This window comes from Dipodomys ordii, unplaced genomic scaffold (assembly GCF_000151885.1).
Source record: "Dipodomys ordii isolate 6190 unplaced genomic scaffold, Dord_2.0 Scaffold5, whole genome shotgun sequence".
Classification (NCBI taxonomy): domain Eukaryota; kingdom Metazoa; phylum Chordata; class Mammalia; order Rodentia; family Heteromyidae; genus Dipodomys; species Dipodomys ordii.
In genome coordinates this window covers 5,647,701-5,672,339 of record NW_012267221.1, presented here as the reverse complement: position 1 = coordinate 5,672,339, position 24,639 = coordinate 5,647,701, and the positions used below count along the sequence as shown (strand labels likewise).

The following is a 24,639-nucleotide window of genomic DNA, read 5'->3' as shown; positions in this document are numbered from 1 at the left end:
GGTGGAGGAGGGGGTGGGGGGGGAGGTGGGGCTGGTGGCATTGATGGTGTTACGGGACCATTTTGCACTGGAGAAAAGAAAAGAAACAAATTTACTTAGAAAATAGAGGGATGGTCTCCCACAAAATGTCATGTGCACACACAGTATATAATGACCAAACACTTAAATACTGTAACAACAGGGACATGAAGACTTTTAACTTTAATCTCAAAATGAAATCATTTTTACAATCAGAAGTGAAATCACATGCCATCAAAAGCAGGCAAAAGACCTACAAATAGGTAATTGGTAAAAGAAGTCACACAGATATCCCAATGCTATCTACATTCCCCACCAAGGCTTCTTACCTGATTCAGGTGTGTCTGGTGACAGAGGTAGTGGTGGGGCAGGAGGGGGCAAGGTTCCCACATAGTGACCAGCTACTGCCTCTGACCCTGTCGGCAGTGTGCCAGAAGCTACAACTGGCAGTATGGAGATGTCTCCATCCCCTTTCTTCTGAATTTTAATGGTCCCTTGTTTCTCCAGTTCATGTATCTTTTTTTCCAGGGTAGACTGTCTTTGAATGGCTTCTTCTTTTTCTTTGACCATTTTTCTTAATGTGTGAACTTGGGTATTTGCATCTTTATAGATTTCCTGCAAAAGAGTCCACGGTCAAGAGTTTGTCTTGACATGAATCACACTTATGAAACCATCAAATTAGCAAACTCAGAAACTCAGAGTAACTGCTTTAAAAAAAAAAAAAGAAAAAGAAAAAAAAGTGGCATTCATATACTGAGAAATCTATGGACCTCAGCCAAAACTAAAAATATTAATTACACTAGTAATATACACAATATATTCTAGCAACTGTTATTGTTGATGATGATCTTTGAATTTAACAAATGCGGCTAACTCGACTTTCTGGGCAGTGGAAGGAAAAAGGGCAGAGATGACTTTTATTCACCAAACCTGGCCTTGAAGTCTCCACAGGGTGTTCTGGTAACACAGCTTGTTTTCTTTCATTTATTTTAAAATTCATTTATAACTCCTAGATACACATATCAGCTAACAATAGACAAAAGAGCCCTATATCAGACTTGGATACAAGTCAGACTAGGATTAAAAATCTGCAATGCCTGGAATAATCTATTCATGAGTAACCAGAGGCTAGTCGTCCTTGAATGGATTTCTCTGGTCCTCATAGTGTCTGAATCCTTGACTAGCTAGGCTCACAACAATAATTATAACATTTTCCCTTTGGTAATGCAGTAAGGAAACAGGCCAAAGCTTCCATCCACTAGTTACTTATTTCTGGTTAGGTTTTTAGCAGAAAATGAAGAAGTTCCGATTTTCTAACCAAAGGCTGTCCAGGTTCCTGGTTTTAGGGGACTATAGAGGGCCTAGTGAAATGTGTTTTATAGACCTGAGCTTCCTTTCTGGGCTTGCATATGTGAACTTGCACCACAAGGATCCAGCAGGCAGGGAGACATTCTTCACACCCTGTCCATTTTTAATAATCCAAGTGTCTGAACTTGAATTGAGTCCATATGCTGCGACTTTGTCTCAATTGTGTGCCAGAAAATAAATTTCCTAGAGCTAACTGTAGGACATGTGAGAATATCACAGACTTGATAACCATCCCATAAAATTGCCATTGCATTAGTGGTGGTATAAAGGCAAACCATTTGCCAGAAGGCCCTCCAGGGGTGTTGGTGTTTTTTGTATTCTATATAATTCCAGGCCCCTTGATGGCACTCCAAAAATACTTGACACGAAAGGCAAAATCACAATAATGCCAAACAAAATAGCTGGGATTATCTGACAATAAAATGGATTGGTTTGTTTTGCCTTCCTCTCTCCCACTCACTTTTTCCCCCTTTTCTGGTGAATAGCATACGGTCTAGCCTATGCTGTGATTTTGCTGTTTCCATAGCAACGACAAAATCTGGTTTTGAGTCAAAGCAAAGCAAAGAAATACAATGAAGTCCAAAGCCTAATAAAAACAAATAAGTGGTATGAATTAAATCCATGCTGTATTTTTCTTTCCAACCAAATGGGTGATCCCCAGAATCAATTCAGTCTCCTCCAGATGGCAAAACATTGTGGCTCCCAAAATCTGTGATAAGGAAATACAGGCTCTCCAGGACTTGATTACACACACATGTGTACCTGTCCAGACTATGTGTACTTTCCATATGGGTATCACCTTGCAAACAGTTCCAGGGGTTTCTGAAAAATATGCTGCCTTGATGCATTCCTCATAAGCGAATGGATTCCATGCTCAACGAGCCTAAAGCTCCAGAGCGTGTTCCCCTCCACGCCCATCTGGATGGCTGTCAGCCTCACACTTACTCGGACAACGTCCAGTTCCTTGTTCCTCTGCATGAGCTGTTTTTCTAGTTCCACGATCTTGGACATGGCTTCATTCTCCGTGTCTTGCAGTTTTTCAGATAACTGTAACATTTGAAAAAGAAGCTGAGTCACAATGCAGGATTATTCTGACCAGGTCCATGGCGGTCAGAAAGACCATTAGGGGCCCCAAGCTCCTCAGATCCTATGTGTGTTGCACAAGCTGTTTTCCACAAAAGCTAATTTTCACTATGTTCAGAATGCACATTTGTTTCTACCAGGAATTAATCATGTTTATGTGATCCTTAATAAAACCCATATATGAGTCCCTTAGTGTTTCGACATGCAGTGTGTCTCCCTCTTTTCCTTCAGGGCTAGCAAGGGTAGAGAAGAGGATGGTGAAGGAAGGGTTGGCCTCCCCACTGTCAAGAGTTATTGTCCTTGATGTTTGGTTTTGCTTTGGTTTGGCTTTTGTGGTACTGGAGATGAAGCAAGAGTCAGGCACTAGTGTTTGCACGGCGACCCAAAATCCTTCTGCTTTTAGTGGTTCTCCACTCAGACAATCTCTGATAGTGATCTGCTTATCTCTTCTCTCCAAATAGCTGAGATTACAGGTATGAGACCAGTGGTTTTCTGAAATGAGGTTCCACAAATTTTTTTTTGTTGGAGTTGGCTTTTAATAATCCTATCTCTACCTTCTGAGTAGCTGGGTATAGGTGTATAAAGCAACAGTGAACCCCAAAATTGTTGATGTAGAAAACTGGTCTGATATAGAAAACTTTGGTAGGCAGTCTGGGTATATGTGAGGGAAGTTCATTACTTATTTCAATCCAAAACTATTCAAATAGTGTTATTTGGAGGAGCAGTTCAAATAAAGGTGGCCAATTGTAAAAGTAGATATTTTTTTTTCAAAAGATACTTTGTCTCAGGGCAAGTTCTGTTATTTTATTTCTCTCTAGTCCTATAGAAAATGCCAATCATTTAATTCTCCTGTATCTATAACCAAGAATGCCAGGACAGCCAATCCAGTTAAGTGGAGCAGATAAAGCAAAGGACCCGACTTTAAGTAACATACCTGCTTTCTTTGAAAGAACCCAGAATAGCTTCTGATAGCTCTCTTTCCTGGTCCATGGTTCATTCCTAGTCACTGAACTCTTTAATTTACTACCACAAAAGCTGTTAATTCTGTTTTGTACCCAATTCATACACAAACACTATCCCCCTTTCTGAGGTCAGCTTACATGAGAAATGTTTTCTTCCAGTTCTTCCACCCTCTCCAAGGCTGCATTCTTAGTTTCTGCATCTTCAAGCAGAGCTCCAACATCAAACACGTTGTCTAGGTAAGCCTGAATCTGGACTTGCAGCTTGTCACTCTCTGTGTGCTTCAGCTTCTAAAATCCAGAATCACACAGACAGTGGTGTTAGTTTTTCTGCAAAGACAGAACATCATTACCTAACAGTCTACATGCTTTGTTTGTTCCAAATAGTCCAGCCTTCCCCAAAATGTCTACTATAACATCTTCCTTAAAAGAATTATAGAGTGACTACCTAATGAAGTCAATTCTGATTAATACTTTCTGATGATTACCCTTCCCAAATATATTAGGCAATCTACTGGAAGTTAGGCCTGACTGGTATGATAAGCAATTGTGTCAGGATGAACATAATCAGCCCTTGTGATTGGTCTCCCAAAAAAGTGAGAGTACGTACAATCCCCTGGCTTTATCCCTAGTGGAGATGGGCAGCCAAAATCTATAGATGTCCAAAGGCAATGTCTCTATCATCTCCATGTTACAAATCTTGACTAAGGTCAACAACTGCTGCCTGACCACTAGTGCTCTTCCAAATTCAGCTGGATAAAACCTGTCTACAAGTCAAACGGCAGGAAACACCCAGTGTTCACATAGCTACACAAGTCCACTGGTAATTTTCACATCAACTTTCTGTTTCTTAATGGAAGAACTTCAGGGAAATGCCAAAGTACATAAACACAGGAGGAAGAAACAAGAGAAACTAAACCCTCTTCTCCTAAGAACTGAAAGTGCAACTTTTAAAGCCCCAAACACTTGAAACAGAATGTAACAGCTTTGGGAGGAAGTCTCTAGTGAGTACTTCCTCATAGTGTTTAATAGGCTACACATTTACTTCTCATTCTACAGCAGTCTTGGTTTGACTCTGTCTGCCCACATGGGGTCCCCAGAGGAAACAAGAACGCAAATGTTCCAGCAGCCCAGATGAAGAACGCAATGAGACTTGACCCAGACAGGGCTCAAAAGCTGAGGAAAGCTGTAACCAAGCTGCAAGAAGTTATCTGATGCCTGTACTAAAAGGCTTTAGACAGAAGACCCTGGGAGGTCCCAGGGTGCCCACAAGAATCCTGCTGTCCCTGGCAGGGCATATCACTCACATTAAATCGTGTAACACTGGTTGACTGCACAAAGCTTTCAGCATTCTTTAGTCACTACTGAAGTATATTTTTGAGGCTGGGAAAAAAATGATTCTTACACTGACACCAAAGGTGACAGCTATACTTACATCCAGGTATTCATCCAGGCCTAATTTGGTAAATTCATACTGTAGGTGAACTCTGAAGTTCATGTCTTCTACTGAATGAACCACAATATTAATAAATTGCATAGAGGCCACCTGAAATAAAATTGTCAGAGGGTTAGATGGGCTCCAAATTTTATTCTCACAAGCATGTGCTTTTATTTCCACAAACCTATGATTACTTACCAATTCCCTTATTTTTCATTTCATTGAGCCTTTTAAAATACAAAGTCATAGAGGTACAATTAATTGAGATACCACTTCACACTCACTACATTTCTAACAAAACAAGAAATACAATAACAAGTGTTGGAAAGGGTATAGATACAATGAAACCCTCATTCACAAGTACTGGGAATGTGACATGATGCAGCCCCTCTGAGAAGTGTGACAGTTCTGTTAAACACAGCTACCACATGATACAGCAAGAACACTTGTAACCATACAGCTAAGAGAAATAAAAAGACATGTTGACACAAAAATCTGCACATAGATGTTCATAGACATATACATAACAACCAAACAGTGGGAAGAAAACAATGCCCATAAAGGGATAAAATACTGTGTAGCTACCCAATGGAATATTGTGACAATAAACAGTGATAAAGTCCTCACAAATATTACAGAACAGAGGAATTGGAAAATACCATTGCAAGTGAAAAAAGCCAGTCCAAAGAGACCACATGTCTGATTCCATGAAAATATATCAAGACTAGGCCAAACCATAGAAACAGAAAGTGTATGCCTAAGGCTGGGGATGAGGTAAATGGGAAGTGACTGCTAAGGAACACAGGGACTCTTTTGCAGGGGGTACAATGTTCTCATGATGGTTATACAGCCGTGTATATGTACTAAACACACACTGTCCACTGATAGTGGGCAAAGTGAATAATATGTGTGCTGAATTTCAGTAAATCTATCCTTGAAATCATACAAGTATAAAGAACAAACTAAACATGCTATTGCAGATAATATGTATAGGTATAAAACCAGATAGGAAAAATATTACAAAGAACATGTAAATCTTTACTTCTCAAAATTTACTATGAGCTCCCTGCTACCTTCCACTGCAATCACCTTATTTCTATTCCAAAAAAGTTTGGAGTTTAGTACTTTCTCCCCACAACTACATCGGTGCCCCTAAGATCTGTTCCAGAGAAAACTAGCCCCTAGTTTGGTAGATAACAGAATAGAATTCAACAGAATTAGACCCCTAAGCTCCCCACAATTCCTGCTATTGTTCAAAATTTGCTTCTACTAAGTCAATTCTTTGAATACATGCTACACACTGGATGTTTTGGAAGGTGTATAAACCCCATCAGTTAAAAGGGAACTTTTACTAAAAAATTTACTTTAAGCCGGGCATTGGTGGCTCATGCCTATAATCCTAGCTACTCAGGAGGCTGAGATCTGAGGATCATGGTTCAAAGCCAGCCCTGGAAGACTTTTATCTCCAATAAACTACCATAAAACCATAAGTGGTACTATGGCTCAAGTGGTAGAGCTCTAGCCTTGAGCTGAATTGCTCAGGGACAACGCCCAAGCCCAGCGTTCAAGCCCCCATAAAAAAATTTAAAAAATGCATAAAGTTCTTGAGTTAAATGAACTTTAAAAATTGCCTATTTTCTTTGTGACCCAGCTTGTTGTTTTCTAAGTTTACATTTTTTTAATTAGCAGATGTTATTTGGGGTTTTTTTTGCCCATCAAATACAGAAGAAGGTCTTAGCGATACTAAAACAATATACACGTTATGATAAATATGTCGTTTGGGAGCTTGTACAACCTACTTGCATTACTGAGGCAGTTTATCTAAAGCCTTGTTTTCTGGAAAGAAAGTACAGATGGGTTCTGACATCTTCCCACATCTCCCTGAAAACTGCTCTAAATACTGGGTCTTATGATATGCAAAAAAAGGAAATTATTTATAGGTGACATGAATCCAGAATAGCACTTGTATGCCACTGGCCTGTAAAGAAGGCACCTCAGCGCCTGTACATAGGAAGAAGCCAACTGAGAGAGCATGTGTCTAATCTGGATGTGAACATAACTGTTGTTTTTATGGACTAGTTATAATTCAGCAGAAACTTAAATAGGCAGAGCAGTCAGCAGGTGTCCTAACTGAGTGAAGTAGGTAATATGAAACACAACAAGGGGAATGGTGTGGCTTGTCAAAAACTACAGAGGATTTCATTATTTTAGGGGTGGGTGGTGGTAGAAATTGAACCTATAGCTTCTAGGCAAGTTCTCTACCACTTGAGCTACACAATCTCAATAAAAAGAAATCAAAATAAAAACAACCCATTTTGTTTTTATTTTTGAGATAGGATCTCACTAATTTTGTCCAGGCAGGCCTTGAACACAAGACTCAACTGTTCATCCTCCTTTAGACAAAAAGAACTAGGACTACTTGGCTCTAGCAGCTAACACTTTCTACCAATGCAACCTAATATTATCAGGTGTTCTTAATTTTCAAAAACTCAGGCATCTGCTTTTATGTATCATTATCTGCCTCTCTTTATGTAAAATCTTCACTTGTCCAACTAAACTCACAAGGGTTTAAGTTCGCGTTAGCCTTAGGGACTCCAGTTTGCAAACTCAGCTGTAACACAATCAGTTCCTCTTAACAAGGCACAGGAAATCAGCTGGTAATGAGCCAAAGCATGGATTTCTTTACATATTTATCACCAAGACCACTATTAGCCTGAATGTCTCCAAAAATCCTAATAAGAGAAAGTAATGAGAAAGTAACCCTGTCTTACACTTATTTTCCTTCTTTTCAAAAGCAAATATTGTACCTAACAGAACAGAAACATTCTCTCTGAAAGACCTCATATTTCTCACCAATTCTGAAGAGGGGTGAAGGCTAGCATACATATAAATTTGTATTGCAACTCCCCAGTCCCAATTTTTTTTTCCACATGGACAAGTTAGAAATCAGCAAAGCTAAATTTTACACTTTAAAAAAAAATCACTGCAGGACACTTGTGGCTCACACCTGTAATCCTAGCTACTCAGGAGGCTGAGATTTGAGGGTTGAGGTTGGAAGCCAGCCAGGGCATGAGACTCTTATCTCCAATTAACCACTCAAAAACTGGATGTGGCACTGTGGCTTAAGTGGTAGAGCACTAGCCTTGAGCACAAAGAGGCTCAGAGGCAGTGCTTAGGTCCTGAATTCAAGCCCCCACAACCAACAAAAAGTAAAATTAAAAAAAAAATCACTGAAGCTACTGAAATTAAAACATTATTAGCATATTAGGTATAGGCTTTGCAATGTAACAACTGTTTGGACACCTGCTGTAGATCCAAAGTGGTCTATCTGGGATATTCAGCCTAGGAAAGGACCTCCCCTCCTAGGTCCAAGTTTCCTAGGGTGATTTTTTTTTTTTTGTCAGTCCTGGGGCCTGAACTTTGGGCCTGGGCACTGTCCCTCAGCTCTTCAGTTCAAGGCTAGCACTCTACCACTTGAGCCACAGCACCACTTGCAGCTTTTTCTGTGTGTGTGGTGCCAAGGAATCAAACCCGGGCCTAGTGCATGCAAGACAAGCAGTCTACCACTGAGCCACCTTCCCAGCCCCTCCTAGGGTGATTGTAATTAGTCAACCTACAGATCTGACCCACTCAAAACTAATTCTGTCTGAGGGCAATCTTTATGATAGAGTCTTTCTTCAGTCCAGGATTCAAATTTGCACATATGAATTCAGAAGTGCTGAAACTCCTTTTGTGGTTCTTTTCTGAGAATGACAGGGCTGCTGTGGAACCTCACATTCTTGCATGTGTTCTCACCTTAAAAGACCATCTAGAGGATGACTGTGTATTTCTCCTGGAATTATCAAATCAGGAAAATAGGTAAAGGGGGAAGGGAGATTACTGATACACATTAATGGGGGGAAGGAGGGCTAACAAATTAATTCAGTTTCTACAAAGCAAAGCTCTTAATCTCTCAGCATATGATCTGAAAAAGACCACTGAACAGAGTCAGCAAGTGTTAAAAAGGTCAAGATTCCTTCCACTTAGGATTTCTATGTAGTACCATCAGCAGCTGAAGTTGGCAACTGCAGGTATTAGCACTAGTTCTCATCTTCCTTTTCCCAAATGCACCGATTCCCCTTTTATTTGCTATAAATAACCAGCACTTTTGTCCTTTAGTGAAGTGTGCATTAAGTGAATACAACTGGAAATAAATGCCATAAAGGGAAGACAAATGAAGAGGAAATGCTCTAGGATGGATCTACAACACATTAAACTAAATTTTCTGTTTGGTGGTGGTGGTGGTGTGTCTATGTGTACATGTTTAGAAAAAAATGTTAAACTGACTTTGCTTTATTGGATGTAATACATGAAAGTAACTCACCATAAAATCTATGTTATTGTCTTCATTCCTGAAATGTTCCATCAACTTCTCAAAGCGTTGTTTTTCTCCACAAACCTGAAACATACAGTTTCATGTGCATATGACTATGCAAGCATAAGCATTCCAAAATTAGATTTTAGTGTTAATAATTATTACCAGAGTATCTTTCATTTTCAAATACTATTTACTTTCCATCCAAAATAGTAATCTCACAAACAGCCAAGTAAAACAGGACCAAAAGCTCATGTGTGGTTTCCTTTGCATATTTTCATGATATTTTAAGAGACATATCAAATGTGTTTCATTGGTTGCCTTTGCAGATCTGCCATTATTTTTATCATGCATTCACAATCCAAGAATATGTTCATGGTACAAAAATATCTTTAATTTTGATTTTAACAATTTTAAATTTGAATAATTCAGAATGTAAGCTCCTTGAAAAGCAGGTTCAAAATGTTCATATGCCTAACTAAAATGAGTTTAATGCATTATAACACAGAAGTAAAAAAAGGACACTTATAGAAGCTATAATAGCCCATTTAAAGTGAACATAGAAATCACAACAATTTGTGAAGCAGTACCCAAAAGCCTAGAACATGTGTTCAGTTAAAATGAATACTTACATTGAACAGGTGAAATAACACAGACAAATTACTGAGATCTTAAGATCATGGTTTGAAGCTGGCAGAGGAAAGAAAGTCCAGGAGACTCTTATCTCCCCTTTGCCCCCCCAAAAAAGTGGGAGTGGAGATGTGGCCCTGCTACCCCTGAGTACAAAAGCTCAGGGGCAGCACCCAGGTCCAAAATTCAAGCCCCAGAACTGGCAGGCATACACACATACACACACAGATTTTCAGCAAATAATAACTCTATGGAAACTTATTCCCAAAACTGAACCGTAGTTTCAGAAGGCAGAGAGAGAAATATACATAGCTCAGGAAGGAGAGGTAGACTCAGGTGGGAAGAATCTAAAGTAAAATTTGCCTTTGATAAAACATGCTTTTCTGAAGCCATCTAGACAGTCTAATTCAATGGTCATGAATGCAGACATTTTAAAACACTATGCGTTAACTTTGATATTCACAAAAGACAAGTTTCTCAAAACAAAGGTCTATTGAATGTCATAAGACAGTGTAGGTCCTGCTTGCTAAACTGTGCCCAAAGGAACAAGCACTTATCACTGAAAAAGTCTGCCCACTTGGTGAAGACTCCCAATAAGTGGCATTAGAAAGAGTCAGAATTGCTGACTGGTTAATAAAGGGATGACATCTAACCAGCACAACCAATAAAGAATTAAATTCATGGTGGATAAATTTCCCTCAAAATGCCACAGTAGCCTGATAGACAGACTAAAAATAGACATTAAGAAGAACTCTGAATATATGTGGTTTAGAAATCATTCTGTCAGGAAGTGGCGCTGTAGCTCAAGTGGTAGAGCACTAGCCTTGAGCTGAAGAGCTGAGGGACAGTGCTCAGACCCAGAGTTCAAGTCCCACAACCAACAACAAAAAAAAGAAGAAGAAGAAATCATTCTGTCAACAGTCATCTATGCCAAGAATATGTGTTATGAAGCAAGTAACTCCTTTACTTATCTAAAGTAATAGACTTAGATAGCTTTCTCTTCATAACTGCTATAGAGCTGGTAAAAAGAATTCAAATCACAAAATGATGTATTGGCAACACAGATGTCAGGTTTAGAGAAGAATCTGTGTGAACGCTCTCAAAATTCCCCAGAAATACTGGAGTGTATCTACTGTCAGTTCCACTGAGTTACTCTGCATAGAAGTTGAGACTCTGTGTTGCCTTCCTGAGATCACTGTGGAATTCCCTGACTTTGCTACTGGGAACAGCCTGGCTTATGGAGTCCTCTCCCTTTCTGCTGGGGAAAAAAAAGAAAGCATGCAAACCAGATTCACATTTGTTTCCTTATGACTTTAGCAATCATTAAACAAGTGTAGACTATAATCCCACAGGAAATGGGAAGATATGTGTGGGGAAGGTTGGTAAAAGTTGGGTCCCACATCAAAAGGAAGTCGTCTTACATAGTTCATACTGCTCACATCTGGACCACCCTTACTCATATAGTTAAAACGGGACCAACATGATTGATTAAGCACGCCTCTTGTCTATTTGTAGAAAAAAACTGGTAAAGATCAAACAACAAGACACCACTTTTCATCTGCTTTCAGAATCCATACACTGATGTTCAAGAACTTTATCAAGATGTATGGACTAGCAGGAACATATCAATGTGTATATATTACCAAACATTACATATTGCTCATATAACTTCCATCTGTCCTATAAAGCTATAGAATGCAAAAATATTTAAATAAAGTAAGTTACACTCTTGCAGCTTAATTTGTACATCCTTGGTTTTAAATTTACTAATATTTCTCATTTCCTTATCAACTTTGCAATCATTGATCAAAAGGAGCCATAGAGTAGGAGGCCTGAAAGTTTGGGAGCTGCAGAAAGACAAAGAAGAGCAGAGCAGAGCCAACTGGAAAGGAACTCTTACGTATTGCACTACTGTAACAGAAATTAGATTTCTACTGCTAGCAAGCAGAGCTACCAGAAATTAAGTAAATCAACAGATAAATCAAAACATGGATACCAGGAAAAACAGGTACTCTACTGTAACTAAGAGGCATTTTCATTACAAATCATCTCATCATCTTATGTGAATACATTTGCTGACCATGATTTATATTGTGTCAAGTGAAAATGCTCGGCGTCCAGTCTTGGCCGACTGATGCCACTACACTGCCCAACCCTGCAAAGACCACCTAAGACAAATGCCCTCTTTGTAACTTTAAGCTCTGACACTGATGGGTGAGGGGTTACAAGCTCAGAATCAGGACTATGTGAATGGATCATAAAAACCTGACATGTGAGTCACAACTCTACCATGATGCTACTGTTAGATGAGACAACAATGACCAGCTCTGGTCTCCATTTTCACAGACATTTTAAGAACCTTAGTTGACTTTCAAGTCATGCTTTAAGAAACCATAAGGGTTACAGGGCGGCTCCAGGAGGCTCAATATTTCAGGAACTTGGCAGGAAAATGGCAGGTTGCCTAGTAAGACTTCTTGTGGCATGGAAAGATTTCGTATCTAATAAAAGTTTGAAAACAAAAATCTAGAATAAAGGACTACAATTCTAATCTAGTGTAGTAATATAGCACAATATTCCCAGACTGACCTACATGGAAACTTAATACAAAACAAATTCAGAGAGATGTACTTGGCTATGTACGACCTACGTACAAGGGCCAAATTACTGTGATAGCCCAGCTAGTTTGCTCCTGTTCGTGTAGCAGGTAAGTACCACTTTACCCAGATAAAGCAAACCACTCCTACAAGCAAGATACATTTTCACTTAAAGGAGAAATGAAGCAAAAGTACATTTCTTGCCAAAAAAACCAACTCTGCTATGTTCTCCAACATCTGTGAAAGGCATTTCCAAACAGTGTCCCAAACCATTTGGATAAATCTGGACCCTGGATGCAAAGAAGGCTGTGGTTTAAAGTGTCTCTAAGAATGGGCTGAGGTCAGTGGATGATTTCCCTACAGGCTCATAGCAAAGAAAAGATGGTTTTACAAAAGCTTTGTAATAAAAGAGTATAATCTTGCTGACCAGATGTTGAAATGAACAGACTCTCGGCCTTGAGCTACCTCTCTGTCTCCTTCAAGGTCAGTGGCTGTCTCTGGCTCCTCCAGCAACAGCTCCCAAGGCACCACACGACTGCAGCCAGATTGAGCCCTGACTCTTATGAGGTGGCTATAAATGCTTCTGGGTTAGTTATATAAAAATTAAAGGCCCCTTGCTTAAGTGTTTCCTTTTTGCCCTGTTGCCTGGCGCCTGGCTCAATACTTTCTTTTTCTTTCTTCACAATAGGGCCCTGTGATCAGCTAGACTCCCTGCAGGAAGGCATGGTTTTAGAGGCAAGCTCTCTGTTATGACTGATTAGAGTATGCTTCTGGGAGCCTGCCTGGGAACAAAAGTTCCGTTTTCTTTTCAGGGTCTCATGAAGTAAACAGTTACTTCATAGTTAGTCCTCAGAAAAGCATCTTCTTCCTTCTCTGGCAAACATCAGCAGTTTTAGTTGCTGACGCCACACTGGCCCAACGAAACCACTTTTCTAGACTATTCTACAGTTGCCAGTCTGTTATTTCATATACATTCACAGATACTGAATGCTGCTGTAACAAAAGTAGACTTCAAGACCTGCCATTCGCTCTTGAGTCTCCTTGGAATTTAAAGACAGAAAAGTTCATCTAAACAAAGCATTCTGAAACTTGATTTCTCTCTAATGAAGTAAAAGTGAATGAAAGTTAAGCATCTGAATGTATTCTGCAATCAAGTGAACTTTCATTTTTTATAAATTAATAAAACATTTAGAGCCACCTTGGCCTTGGAGACATCTGATTATAAGTCTGAAGTTTCATCTGCAGAACACTAAACATCCCTGTGAAAACCTTAGTCATTTTTCCAGATGTTTTCAGACATCCAGATGTTTGGAAGTAGACACAGCATCCAAATGTGTATCTTACTTTCCAAGTGTGTATTTTACTGTAACGAACAAAGGAAAGGATTTTGATGTAGCAGCAGCAAAAAAAAAAAAAAAGATTAGAGACACTCATTGACACACCACAACCTAAATGAGAAACATTTTCACTACTCCCCAAACAGAAAATGGCCTTCACTAAATTCTGAAGCATAAAGGTGTACAATACAGTTATCTATAGCCACTTCTGAAAATATTCCGAATGTCTGACTTAAATGGTTTGGCTATAATACAAGACCCTTGTTTCTTTTTTCCTTTCTTCTTTTTTTTTTTTTTTTTGGTTGGTCATGGGTCTTGAACTCTGGGCCTGGGCGCTGTCCCTCAGCAATTCAGCTCAAAGCTAGAGCTCTACCACTTGAGCTATTGCACCACTTCCAGCTTTTTCTGTTTATGTGGTGCTAAGGAATCGAACCCAGAGCCTCATGCCTGCCAGGCAAGTACTCTACCACTGAGCCACCTTCGCAGCCCAAGACCCTTGTTTCTTGACCATTCAGAAGGACACACACACAAGGATTTTCAAGGTTACTTGTGATTGTTAGTTTTTTTGTTTATTTTTTTGTTTTTTTGGGGTCTGGTAGTGGGGCCTGAACTCTGAGCCTGGGCTCTGTCCCTCAGCTCTTCAGCTCAAGGCTAGCGCTCTACCACTTGAGCCACAGTGCCACTTCTGGCTTTTTTCTTTTCGCTTATGTGGTGCTGAGGAATTGAACCCAGGGCCTCATGCATGCAAGGCAAGTGCTCTACCACTGAGCCACCTTCCCAGCCCTGTGATTGTTAGTTTTTAATGAGTTTGACTGGACTAAGGTATGCCCAGACAACTGGTAGGCTTTCTCTCTCTTTTTCTGTCTGTCTGTCTCTCTCTCTCTCTCTTTCTCTGTATCTGTCTGTCTCTGTCTATCTGTCTGTCTGTCTCTCTCTCCTTCTTTTTAACCACCCATCCTGGTCTCTTCCTATGTGCCAGTTCTGGGGCTTAAACTCAAGGCCTGGGTGCTATCACCAAGCTTTGTTGCTCAAGGATAGTGCTTTAGCACTTGAGCCACAGCTCCACTTCCAGCTTTTTGGTGGTTAATTGGAGATAACCTCGTGGGCTTTTCTGCCTAGGCTGGTTTCATACTATAAGCCTTAGTTCTCAGCCTCTTGAATAGCTAGGATCATGGGCATGAGCCATAGGCATTATTTCTGTATGTTCCTGGGAGAGGATTTTCTGAGAAGAGATTTGCATTTGAATCCTCAGACTGAGTAAAGAAGATCATGATCCTTAGTTCTCAGCCTCCTGAGTAGGTAAGATCCCAGGCATGAGCCTCAGGCACCTAGGACAAACTATTATTTTTGTGTGTTTCTGTGAGAGTAGTTTCTGGGAAGAGTGTATTTGAATCCTCAGACTAAGTAAAGAAGATCATGTTTACCATGCTGAGTGGGTATCTCTAATTCACTGAGAATCCAAGGTGAACACAAGTAGAAAATTTAGAGAAAGAGAACCTGTCACCATAAGCCAAGATATCCATCTTCCCCTATAAATGTTTGGTCTTTTAGACTCCAGGACACATATCTTAGTCCTCCAGCTCTCAGGTCTTCAGACTAATTACAATCATGGCTTTCCTAAGTCTCCACTATGCAAGACAGCAGATTGTGGAACTTATGGACTCCATAATCATGTGAGCCAATCCCTTAAGTCTCCTCTTATATTTATTGCCATATCTATAGATCCCTGATGGGTTGTTTCTCTGGAGAACCCAAATACTCTTCTCCAGGAAAGTCTAAGTGTTTAATCAATTTCTCTAGGATGACTAACCAACTAAAACCTTCACAGGGTAGAAGATGGTCTAATACTGGTCCTTTATTTTCACCCATTTATGGTTCCAACTTCATCCTCTTAACATACCCAATTAGGTCTGGCAGAACAATGACCCACCTGTAGTAGTTAAAATTTAGCGTCTATACTGAGGCAAAAGCACATGCCTAGAGCAGCATTTCACAAGACCTCAGGACCTACTTATAGAGGCAGTCAGTCCAAGCTCTCCTCATATCGAGTCCTGACATATCAAAGTAAATCAAAGGTATGCCATTATTTGACCTATCAAAGACCAACAGCAGGCAATGGTCTGGAGTCTGTCCACCACCTGCTCCTAACTCCCCATTTACATCTCCTGTTTCTCCTAGGGTCTTCCCCACACTCTCCCTTAACACCGATTCTGGGGCACTGTCAGAAGGACAGTAGTTCTGGCCAACCGGAACCACTTCTACCAGCACAAGATTATCGCAGGCAATGGGTCTGGGCAGGAGTTAAATGCAGTCTTTAAACATCAAGGATCCTCAACTTCCTTTTATATCATCTGTGAGATCAAGAGTATATTTGTAATACTAAGATGTTACTTGCCTTTTTCAAAGCATTGGCATCTGCACTGAAAAAAAATCAATGTAAGAGCAATAACAAATGAATAAAACAATTGGTTCCTTGATGGAAGTCAGGCTAAATGGTCCTGGTAATCAATGTATTCATTACAGCCATGTAGTCTCAAGTTAAAGAGAGAAAAGAGCTGGTTTCACCCAAGAATGGGGTCAGTGAAGTAGTAAAATGTATTCATATTATTACTTCTCAATCCCTGAACACATCTTTCTAGTGTTGTATATGGTGAAATGGGAGCTCTGCACAGAGCAGTATGGCTGCACACTGAAGTATGGCTGTCTTGAGAACAAGCACCTCTGTGATTATTCAAGTGGCAAAATGAACTACCCATGCTCTCATTCTCATGCAAAGGAGGAACTGACAAAATATCACTTCTCAGGCTTACCTACGAGGCAGACATTTTCTCAAACATATATAAGCTATGTTTACAGAAGAAGAAAAAAAGGGCAATAGTTGTCAATGATAAAAATTAAGCTCCCACCTGTTGTCAGTGATTTGCTATGATTCTACTTACTGAGACTGGGATCTGAGAATTGTGGTTTCAAGACATCTCAGACAGACACATCTACAAGAGTCACCTCCAATTAACCAGCAAAAAGCCTGAACATAGTTTCAGTGGGAGGGCACCAGCCATAAGCAAAAAAGCCAAATGAGAGCATGAAGCCCTGAGTACAAGCCCCAGTTAGTATTACTACCATTACTACTAAGTTTTATTATTCTGACTCCATTCTATGAAAAGTAGGAATCTTGAAAACCTTCTAACCCAAAACTGACAACTTCCTAATACTTCAATTTTTTACTATATTGGAGTTACTATGAGTTTTTAAAAACTGCATTATGAAATCATTAACACCTTAAAGATGTGGATAATTCAGTAACTCAATTTTCCAAATGACCACTGATATATCTGGCTTTATTAAAAGATTTATAAAATATATAACATCACTGCTAGACTGAATTGTTTCCACAAAACGTGTGCACTAATATTCCGTTTGTCGAAGTGACCGTGTTTAGAGATAAGGATTTTAACAGTCTAAGGTTAAATAAGGTCAGAATGGAGTAGAAGAGATGGTTCCTAAATCAACAGGCTCATGGCCTCCTAAGAAGAGACCAGGAGCACATACACCAAAAGATCATGTGAAGACATCACAAGAAGGTAGACATCTGAGAGCCAAAAAGAATATTCCTGTTAGAACCCAACTGTGCTAGTACCCTGAGCTTAGGCTTCTAAGCTTTAGAACTGTGAGAAAGTATTTTTTGTTGCTTAAGCCACCTAGATTATGGTTATTTGTAATGGTGGCTTGAGTTAACTAAGGTAGCCCGCATTTTCACTGGTATTTGTTTTTAATAGGAATGGTTATATTAACATGTAATGAGTTTTATTATTTTGAATGAAAAATACCAAATTTTCTATGTTATTTATAATATTAATATAATATGAATAAACAAAAGTTCTTGCTGGGCACTGGTGGCTCTATAATCCTAGCTACTCAAGAGGGTGAGATGTGAGGATGGAAGTGTGAAGCCAGCCTAGACAGGAAAATCAGTGAGACAGCTGTCTCCAATAAAATACCCCCCAAAAACAGAAGCAGAGCTATGGTTCAAGTGTACTAACCTTGAGCAAAAATCTCAGGGACATCACCCTGGCCCTGAGATCAGGCCCCAGGAACAGAAGAATAAAAAAAAAGTTTTGGGGGGTTCTCAGTAATTTTTTTTTGTGGAGACATACTTTTACTACATACTTCATAATTTCTGTCTCAGACTCCAAAGTGCTAGAATTACAGGCAAAAAATTAAAATCTTAACACTATAGTCTGGAGCATTAAAAAAAAATAAAGGGAAGGACTCCAGAGAATCAACCATACATACAAAGAACTTCTGAATTTGTTGTGTCTCCATGAAGACGATGCTACAACACTCAGATCAATGGGACTCCTTGTATAGAAAAGAGCCCTCCTATTTTTCTTGATCCATTCATCTACTGAGGGGCATCTGGGTTGGTTCCATATCTTAGCTATGGTAAATAATGCTGCAATAAACATAGTTGTGCTGGTAGCTTTACTGTGGTCTTGTTTGTAAACATTTGGGTAAATGCCCAAAAGTGGGATTGCTGGGTCATAGGGGAGTTCTATGTGAAGTCTTTTGAGGAACCTCCATACTGCTTTCCAAAGTGGTTGAACAAGTTTACATTCCCACCAACAATGAAGTAAGGTTCCTTTCTGTCCACATCCCCTCCAGCATCTGTTGTTGTTAGAGTTCTTGTTTTTTGCCGTTCTAACTGGAGTAAGGTGGTATCTCAATGTTGTTTTGATTTGCATTTCTTTTATGGCTAGGGATGTTGAACATTTCTTCATGTGTCTATTGGCCATCCTTCTTTCTTCTTCAGAGAAGTTTCTCTTTAAGTCTTTCGCCCACTTATTTATTGGGCAGTTGTTTCTTTGAGGATTTGTTGTTGGGGGATTTAATTTTTTGAGTTCTAAGTATATTTTAGATATGAGACCCTTGTCCGTTGTATGGCTAGTGAAGATCTACTCCCAATCCGTGGGCTTTCTATTGATCTTGCTAGCTATGTCCTTTGCCATGCAGAAGCTCTACAACTTCATGCAATCCCATTTGTTCAACCTTTTTTTGATTTGTTGTGTTTCCGGGTCTCTTTTAAGAAAATTTTGGCCTGCGCCAAGGAGACCTAGGGTTTCTCCTATTCCATCCTGTAATGTTTTCAGAGTGTCTGAAAGAATGACATTGCCCCATTTGTGAGGAAATGGAAAGACTTGGAAAAAATTATATTAAGTGAAGTAAGCCAAGCCCAAAGAAACATAGGTCCCATGATTTCCCTTATTTGCAATATCTAGTATATGTATGAGTCAAGTAGAAAAGGTCAGATAAGGGGATGCTAGAAAAATGAACCCTAAGATATGTATTTTAAATGTTTTTTTCTTTCATACATTTGTTTCTAACACAATTATAAGACCATTTCTTTGTTGCTTTGTATGTCCCTCCCCCACAGTATAACCCATGCTTTCACTGTATTTGATGTCAGTATAATTTGTGGAGGGGAAGGGGAAAAACAAGTCATTTAAATAAGGATACAGGTGGACCTGTTGCAACAATGAGAAGTATAAGTTGTCATGTCGAAAACGATCTTTACAACTTGGGGGGGGATTGGGTGGGGCGACGGAGGGAGGATAAGAAGGGATGGGAAGGGTAAACAAAGGAGGGGGCTACAATGCTTGATAAGAAATGTACTCACTATCTTGCCCATGTAATTGTAACCCCTCTGTACAGTATTTTCACAATAAAAAAATAAAAATAAAAATAAAGTTAAAAAAAAAAGAAAAGAGCCCTCCTCCCCTTACAAGGTAGGAAAAAATTATTTCCCTTCAGTCCTTGTGTTTAAAAAGGCCAAGGACAATCTCTGATATTTACCATGTTGGACAGCAGTAGTCCCTAACAGTTCTCTTGCTAGCTCAGGAATATGCCCACCTTTGTTATATGTAGACATTACAAGGCTAGGTTTTCTTTTTCCAAGGCCAAGTGAACATTAGATTACAAGTAAAGAATATGAGAGTACAGAAGAGTTTTCCAATAATCAAGAATAAATGTTCAATTAACAAAAAGAGATCCTTTACAATGTGTTAGACATGCCCTTGACACACACACACCTACCATACAGAAAACAATATTTTACTAATTTTATACCTATTCCTGGGAACAACTTTAAAGAGAAATTTCAGTGTTGTTCTTGGTTGTGTACCAGAGAAACCTGGGATATCATATATGTTGCTGGTATATTTATTGGTGGCAAAAGAATCCTCATAACCCAAAGCCAAAACCCAAGTGCCAGAATACAGCAAAGTCCATGGCTCATATTACTGTGATCAGCCATTTCTAGTCTGGAGTGATGCAGAGCTGGGGGAAATTTCCCCCACCACAAGCTTAAATTCATGATAACAGGGGATCCAGTGATTTCTGGACCATAATCAGGAACTGCTGGGACATTATCTTCTGCTGAGTATGTTTCTATGATGAATAAAAACTACGTCTGATTTGATATCCTTAGCAGAGTGATACACAGAATGAACATACATAGAATGAAAGAGCCACAGGCCTCATTGTGGTAAAGGAAATAAAGAATGGATTCTAAACTACAGTTGGGCAGAGTCTGGAGTTTAGCAGGGATCCAAGGAGTCTAGATATGAAAATCTTAATTGGTGGGGCAGGGAGGTGTTCCCAAAAGATCCACCTTTCAGAATCTATACAGGGCAGAGATGTTTCCAGAATCAAGCTGTCAGTTACTGGCCCATCCCTAGAAACACTGAAGACTTCTTCAATCAGGCTTCAGGTAGGAGACATAGAATCACCTACCAATTGGGCATATAATGGGAACCAGGGACTGATACAATCACCAATACAATCTGCTCTAGTTTGGATGTTGAATGTCCTATGCATTAAAGGCTTGGTCTTCAATGGGTACTATTGAGAGGGGCTATGGAAATACAGGAAGAGAGCTCCAATGGGTGGCCCTTATTTCATTTTCATTGTAGGTGTGACATTAAGACTCTGGATCTTCTGAATTTATCTTTAAAGACAGAAAGCTGTCTTTACTCCCAGCTTGTAACATAAGCAGTTTACTCTACTATATATCCCTACCACAATGTAATGTCTTCACCCAAAGCAATAGGGTCACCCAATCCTGGCTCAGAACTTCCATAGCGATAAGCAAAATAAATCTCTTCTCCTTTTAAATATGTCTCAGGTATTTCATTATTCTCAGTATTTCAACATCAATCTAATACACAGCCAAAAGTCTATTATAAAGTTTGTTATTATCCTGCTAGACATCCTTGGCCATGCAATTTTTAGTTCCTATTGGTAACTAAAATCACCCTTCATTTTATTATTTAGGCACTAGTTTTTGTATCTTCAGTCAAAAAAGCACTTAACTTGACTCAGATAGACTTATTAGAGTATATATACACATACTTATTACATAGGGCATATGTAAATACAATTTTATGTGAAATCAAAAAGTTGTAAACTCAGAGACAGGCCTCATCTGACTAAATTCTCAAGAATAAATTTCATAAAAACAAAATTATTTTCTTCAGTTATAAACAAGAGCAAAAAAATCACATGATCTGAAATTAAATTCCCAGATTGTATTTAGATTGGAATATTTTTGTCTTAGTTAAATGTATACTACTTGAATTATTTTGAATAGACATTTATTTTCTTATGTTCATCCTCATATTCAGTGGTTCATTCTATCAACTTTAAACTTTTCTTCAGTTTATTGACATCACATCCATTGTCATGGCCAGTAACTTTATCCAGGCCTTAATACTACACTAAGTGGCTTATCTCCAAACTCCAGCATCTCTCCCTTCAAAAGGTTTTTTTGTGCAGAGCAACAGTAGTCAAAAAGAGAGACCTGAATTATAGAAAATGTCTGTCTTAGATTTCCAGAATCAAACAATGTATACAAAACATTTTATAAACTACTAAGTACTGTAGTAAATACATTTCTTTTCATTCCTTTTTTCATTCAACTTGTCTTCCAGTAGAGTTGGTTTTTGTTTTCTTGTCAGTACTGGGGATTGAATTCAGGACCTCACATTGTGAGCGATCTTACTAACAGCTGTACTTTACCACCTGAGCCATGCCTCCATCCTCAGCTTTTTGCTGGTTATTTAAAGATAGAGTCTCAAGGACGTTCCTGCCCAGATAACTTCAAACTGTGACCTTCCAGAGCTGGGCCTCCTGAATAGCTAGGATTACAAATGTACGCCACATATGGTCAAAAAATTTTTTTAAAAAGCATAAATTGCAAATCTTTCCATCAGTATCTCCTCATAACCTTATTCCTACTTGCCTTCTGTCATGTTCTGTTGTATAATATGGGCCCCAGGTATTTTCATAAAGATGTACTCTGACTTTGGTTGCCTTGTAAGACAGACTTCTTGCTGATCTCTTTGACCTCTGACTTTCTCCACCAAATCTTTCCCCTCTAGTCTTATACTACTTAGAACCTATTCCCACTTCTTTATATCTCTATTAAGTTTGCTTTTGGAAGGATAAGAAAGAAAATGCTTGGAAAATGATAAATTGTTGTGGAATGCTGTAAATGAACTATGAGTTAAGTAGATCTGGGTAAAAATTCCAGAGCTAGTGTTTACCAGAGCATTCTAGTAGGCCCATTTACTCTGAGCCTCTTTCTCTTTATTCCTACTTCATAGTGTATACCTGAAAATTAACAAAACGTATACTAGCCTGTTTTTACTAAGCAAACAACGAAAAAGCAATAAATATTTATTAAAGAACAGAATACATCAGTATTCTCATATTTCTATGTACCTTTTTCATACATGACAAATGTACGAATATTTTCAACATGAAAGAAAATGGAATAGATTCTTCTCCATTTATATTTACATTCTGAAAATATTAAACAAAATCCATACGTATTAACTATGGATGCCACATATTTTTAAAGTGCTTTACAGTTTGCAAATAGTGTTTTCAATTTCAAATAAAACGGGCTTGATTCACATGAACACCAAGCTCAATAAGCATATTCACTGTAAGCACACATAATTATTTTATTTAAACCATAATTGGCAATAAAATAGACATGAAAATAAAATATAAATGTATGAGCTTGGGATTACTGTTCTCTTATTTTTGCCTTCTCATAACATTTGGTCTTTAATTAGAAAGTCAGTTCTATCTTTCTTAAGAGAAACTTTTTAGAGGCAGAAATCATGTTTTTTATTTTCTGACAATGTCCTCTAACTCTAAACAGTGGCTTTTTCATACTAAGAAATACATGTCTTGGGAGGGGCGGGGGGAGCGGGGAGGTTTGGTGGGGGGACAGGGGGAGGATGGGAAGGGGAAACAAAGGAGGAGGCTACAATGCTTGATAAGAAATGTACTCATTATCTTGCCCATGTAATTGTAACCCCTCTGTACAGTATTTTCACAATAAAAAAAAAGAAATACATGTGTTACAGGCATTAGAAAGGATAAAGTAATGGCATTCGCAGGGAAATGGGTTAAACTATAACAAATCATAATGAGCGAGGTAAGCCAAGATCGGAGAGGCAAATGGTGCATGGTCTCCCCAATATGCAGATGTTAGATTTAAAATGCGAAGAGATATGATAAGGTAAGCAGGACTCAAATTACCCATATACAGTGAGACCAAAAGAGGATAGTCTCAAGAGAAAAGCACCAAATTGTAATCCCCAAGCACTTCTTCATTTGTATATAATATGCATACTGAAAAGAACCCCAAAGACAAGGAAACAAAGGACCTCTTCTTAACTTGTCTTATCATTTTTAGATGACTCTGTATTCTTTACCGCATATATGGTGTATACACATGTATATCTGAGGGAAGATGAGATCAGAACACAGAATCGGTGGAAAGCAGGTGCAAAAATACAACAAAGGGGCCCATCAGCTGCAGTGGACATTGATGGATGTGAACTCAAGGGTGGTGATGGGAGGGAGAGAATGAAAAGGGAAGAGAGAACAGCTGATACTAAGCAAAAAGAAATAAATGTACATATCACCCAATTTGTAAGAAATGAAGGTCATAGAGTTCATAAGCTATGTAGATTAAGATAATGATGACAATCATTGTGAAGATTAAATGGTGTTTGTAACTTTAGCTAAGTATAACTGTGCCACAGTATTGTGAAATTTATGTAGTCACTTAATTTTAATAAAGAAATATTTGGGGGAAAAGAAGAGAAATACATGTGGTAGCTCAGTCATTCCCCAGAAGTTTCAACAAACTTGATTTTGTCTAACAGTTCTTGAAAACACAGGTGATCATCATTGGATCAATCTATTTAGTTTGGGAGAGATGTTACACGAAGGATAACTAAGCATCTTTAGAAAATAAAGAAGAAAACTAGACTTAATATAGTTTTCCTACAAAGCAAGGGGGAACATTTAATTCTGCACAACAGGAGCACTCCACCCAACTGAAGAATTATTACTTCTCAAGCATCCCAGACAGCAGAAATAAACACACACAAAAATAGTAGCACCAATGCTAGTCCAAATCTCCTCATTTAGTTCCTTTTAGGGCTTATTGCTACGCACACTCATATTTCTATGCAATTGAACATAAGAGCTACAGATAATACGTATAAATGTAAAAGTATATATAGTATATAAATATGTATATGTCTATAAAAGTATAGACATATTACACAATATATGCATATACACAGACATATATATATTCACATATATGATTTATCCATCTTCCTAGTTAACATAACGCAAAACTTTTTTTTTGTCAGTCCTGGAACTTGAACTCTGGGCCTGGGCTCTGTCTTTCAGCTCTTCAGCTCAAGGCGAATGCTCAACCACTTGAGCCACAGCTCCATTTCCAGCTTTTTCTGCTTATATGGCTCTGAGC

At 38.8% G+C, this 24,639-nt stretch overlaps 1 protein-coding gene across 3 annotated transcripts in view; it reads right to left on the bottom strand.

Annotated features, from left to right (window-relative positions):
- Nucleotides 1–24,639, bottom strand: part of Fmnl2 (formin-like 2) — a 292,443-nt gene that overhangs the window by 26,346 nt on the left and 241,458 nt on the right. For all 3 annotated transcript variants that reach the window (XM_013030168.1, XM_013030184.1, XM_013030175.1), the window contains exons 10-15: nt 9,230–9,304; nt 4,864–4,974; nt 3,570–3,719; nt 2,332–2,433; nt 348–633; nt 1–67 (exon numbers count right to left, since the gene is read on the bottom strand). In XM_013030168.1, the coding sequence (XP_012885622.1) occupies nt 1–67; nt 348–633; nt 2,332–2,433; nt 3,570–3,719; nt 4,864–4,974; nt 9,230–9,304 (791 nt within the window). The remainder of the gene's footprint in view (nt 68–347; nt 634–2,331; nt 2,434–3,569; nt 3,720–4,863; nt 4,975–9,229; nt 9,305–24,639) is intronic.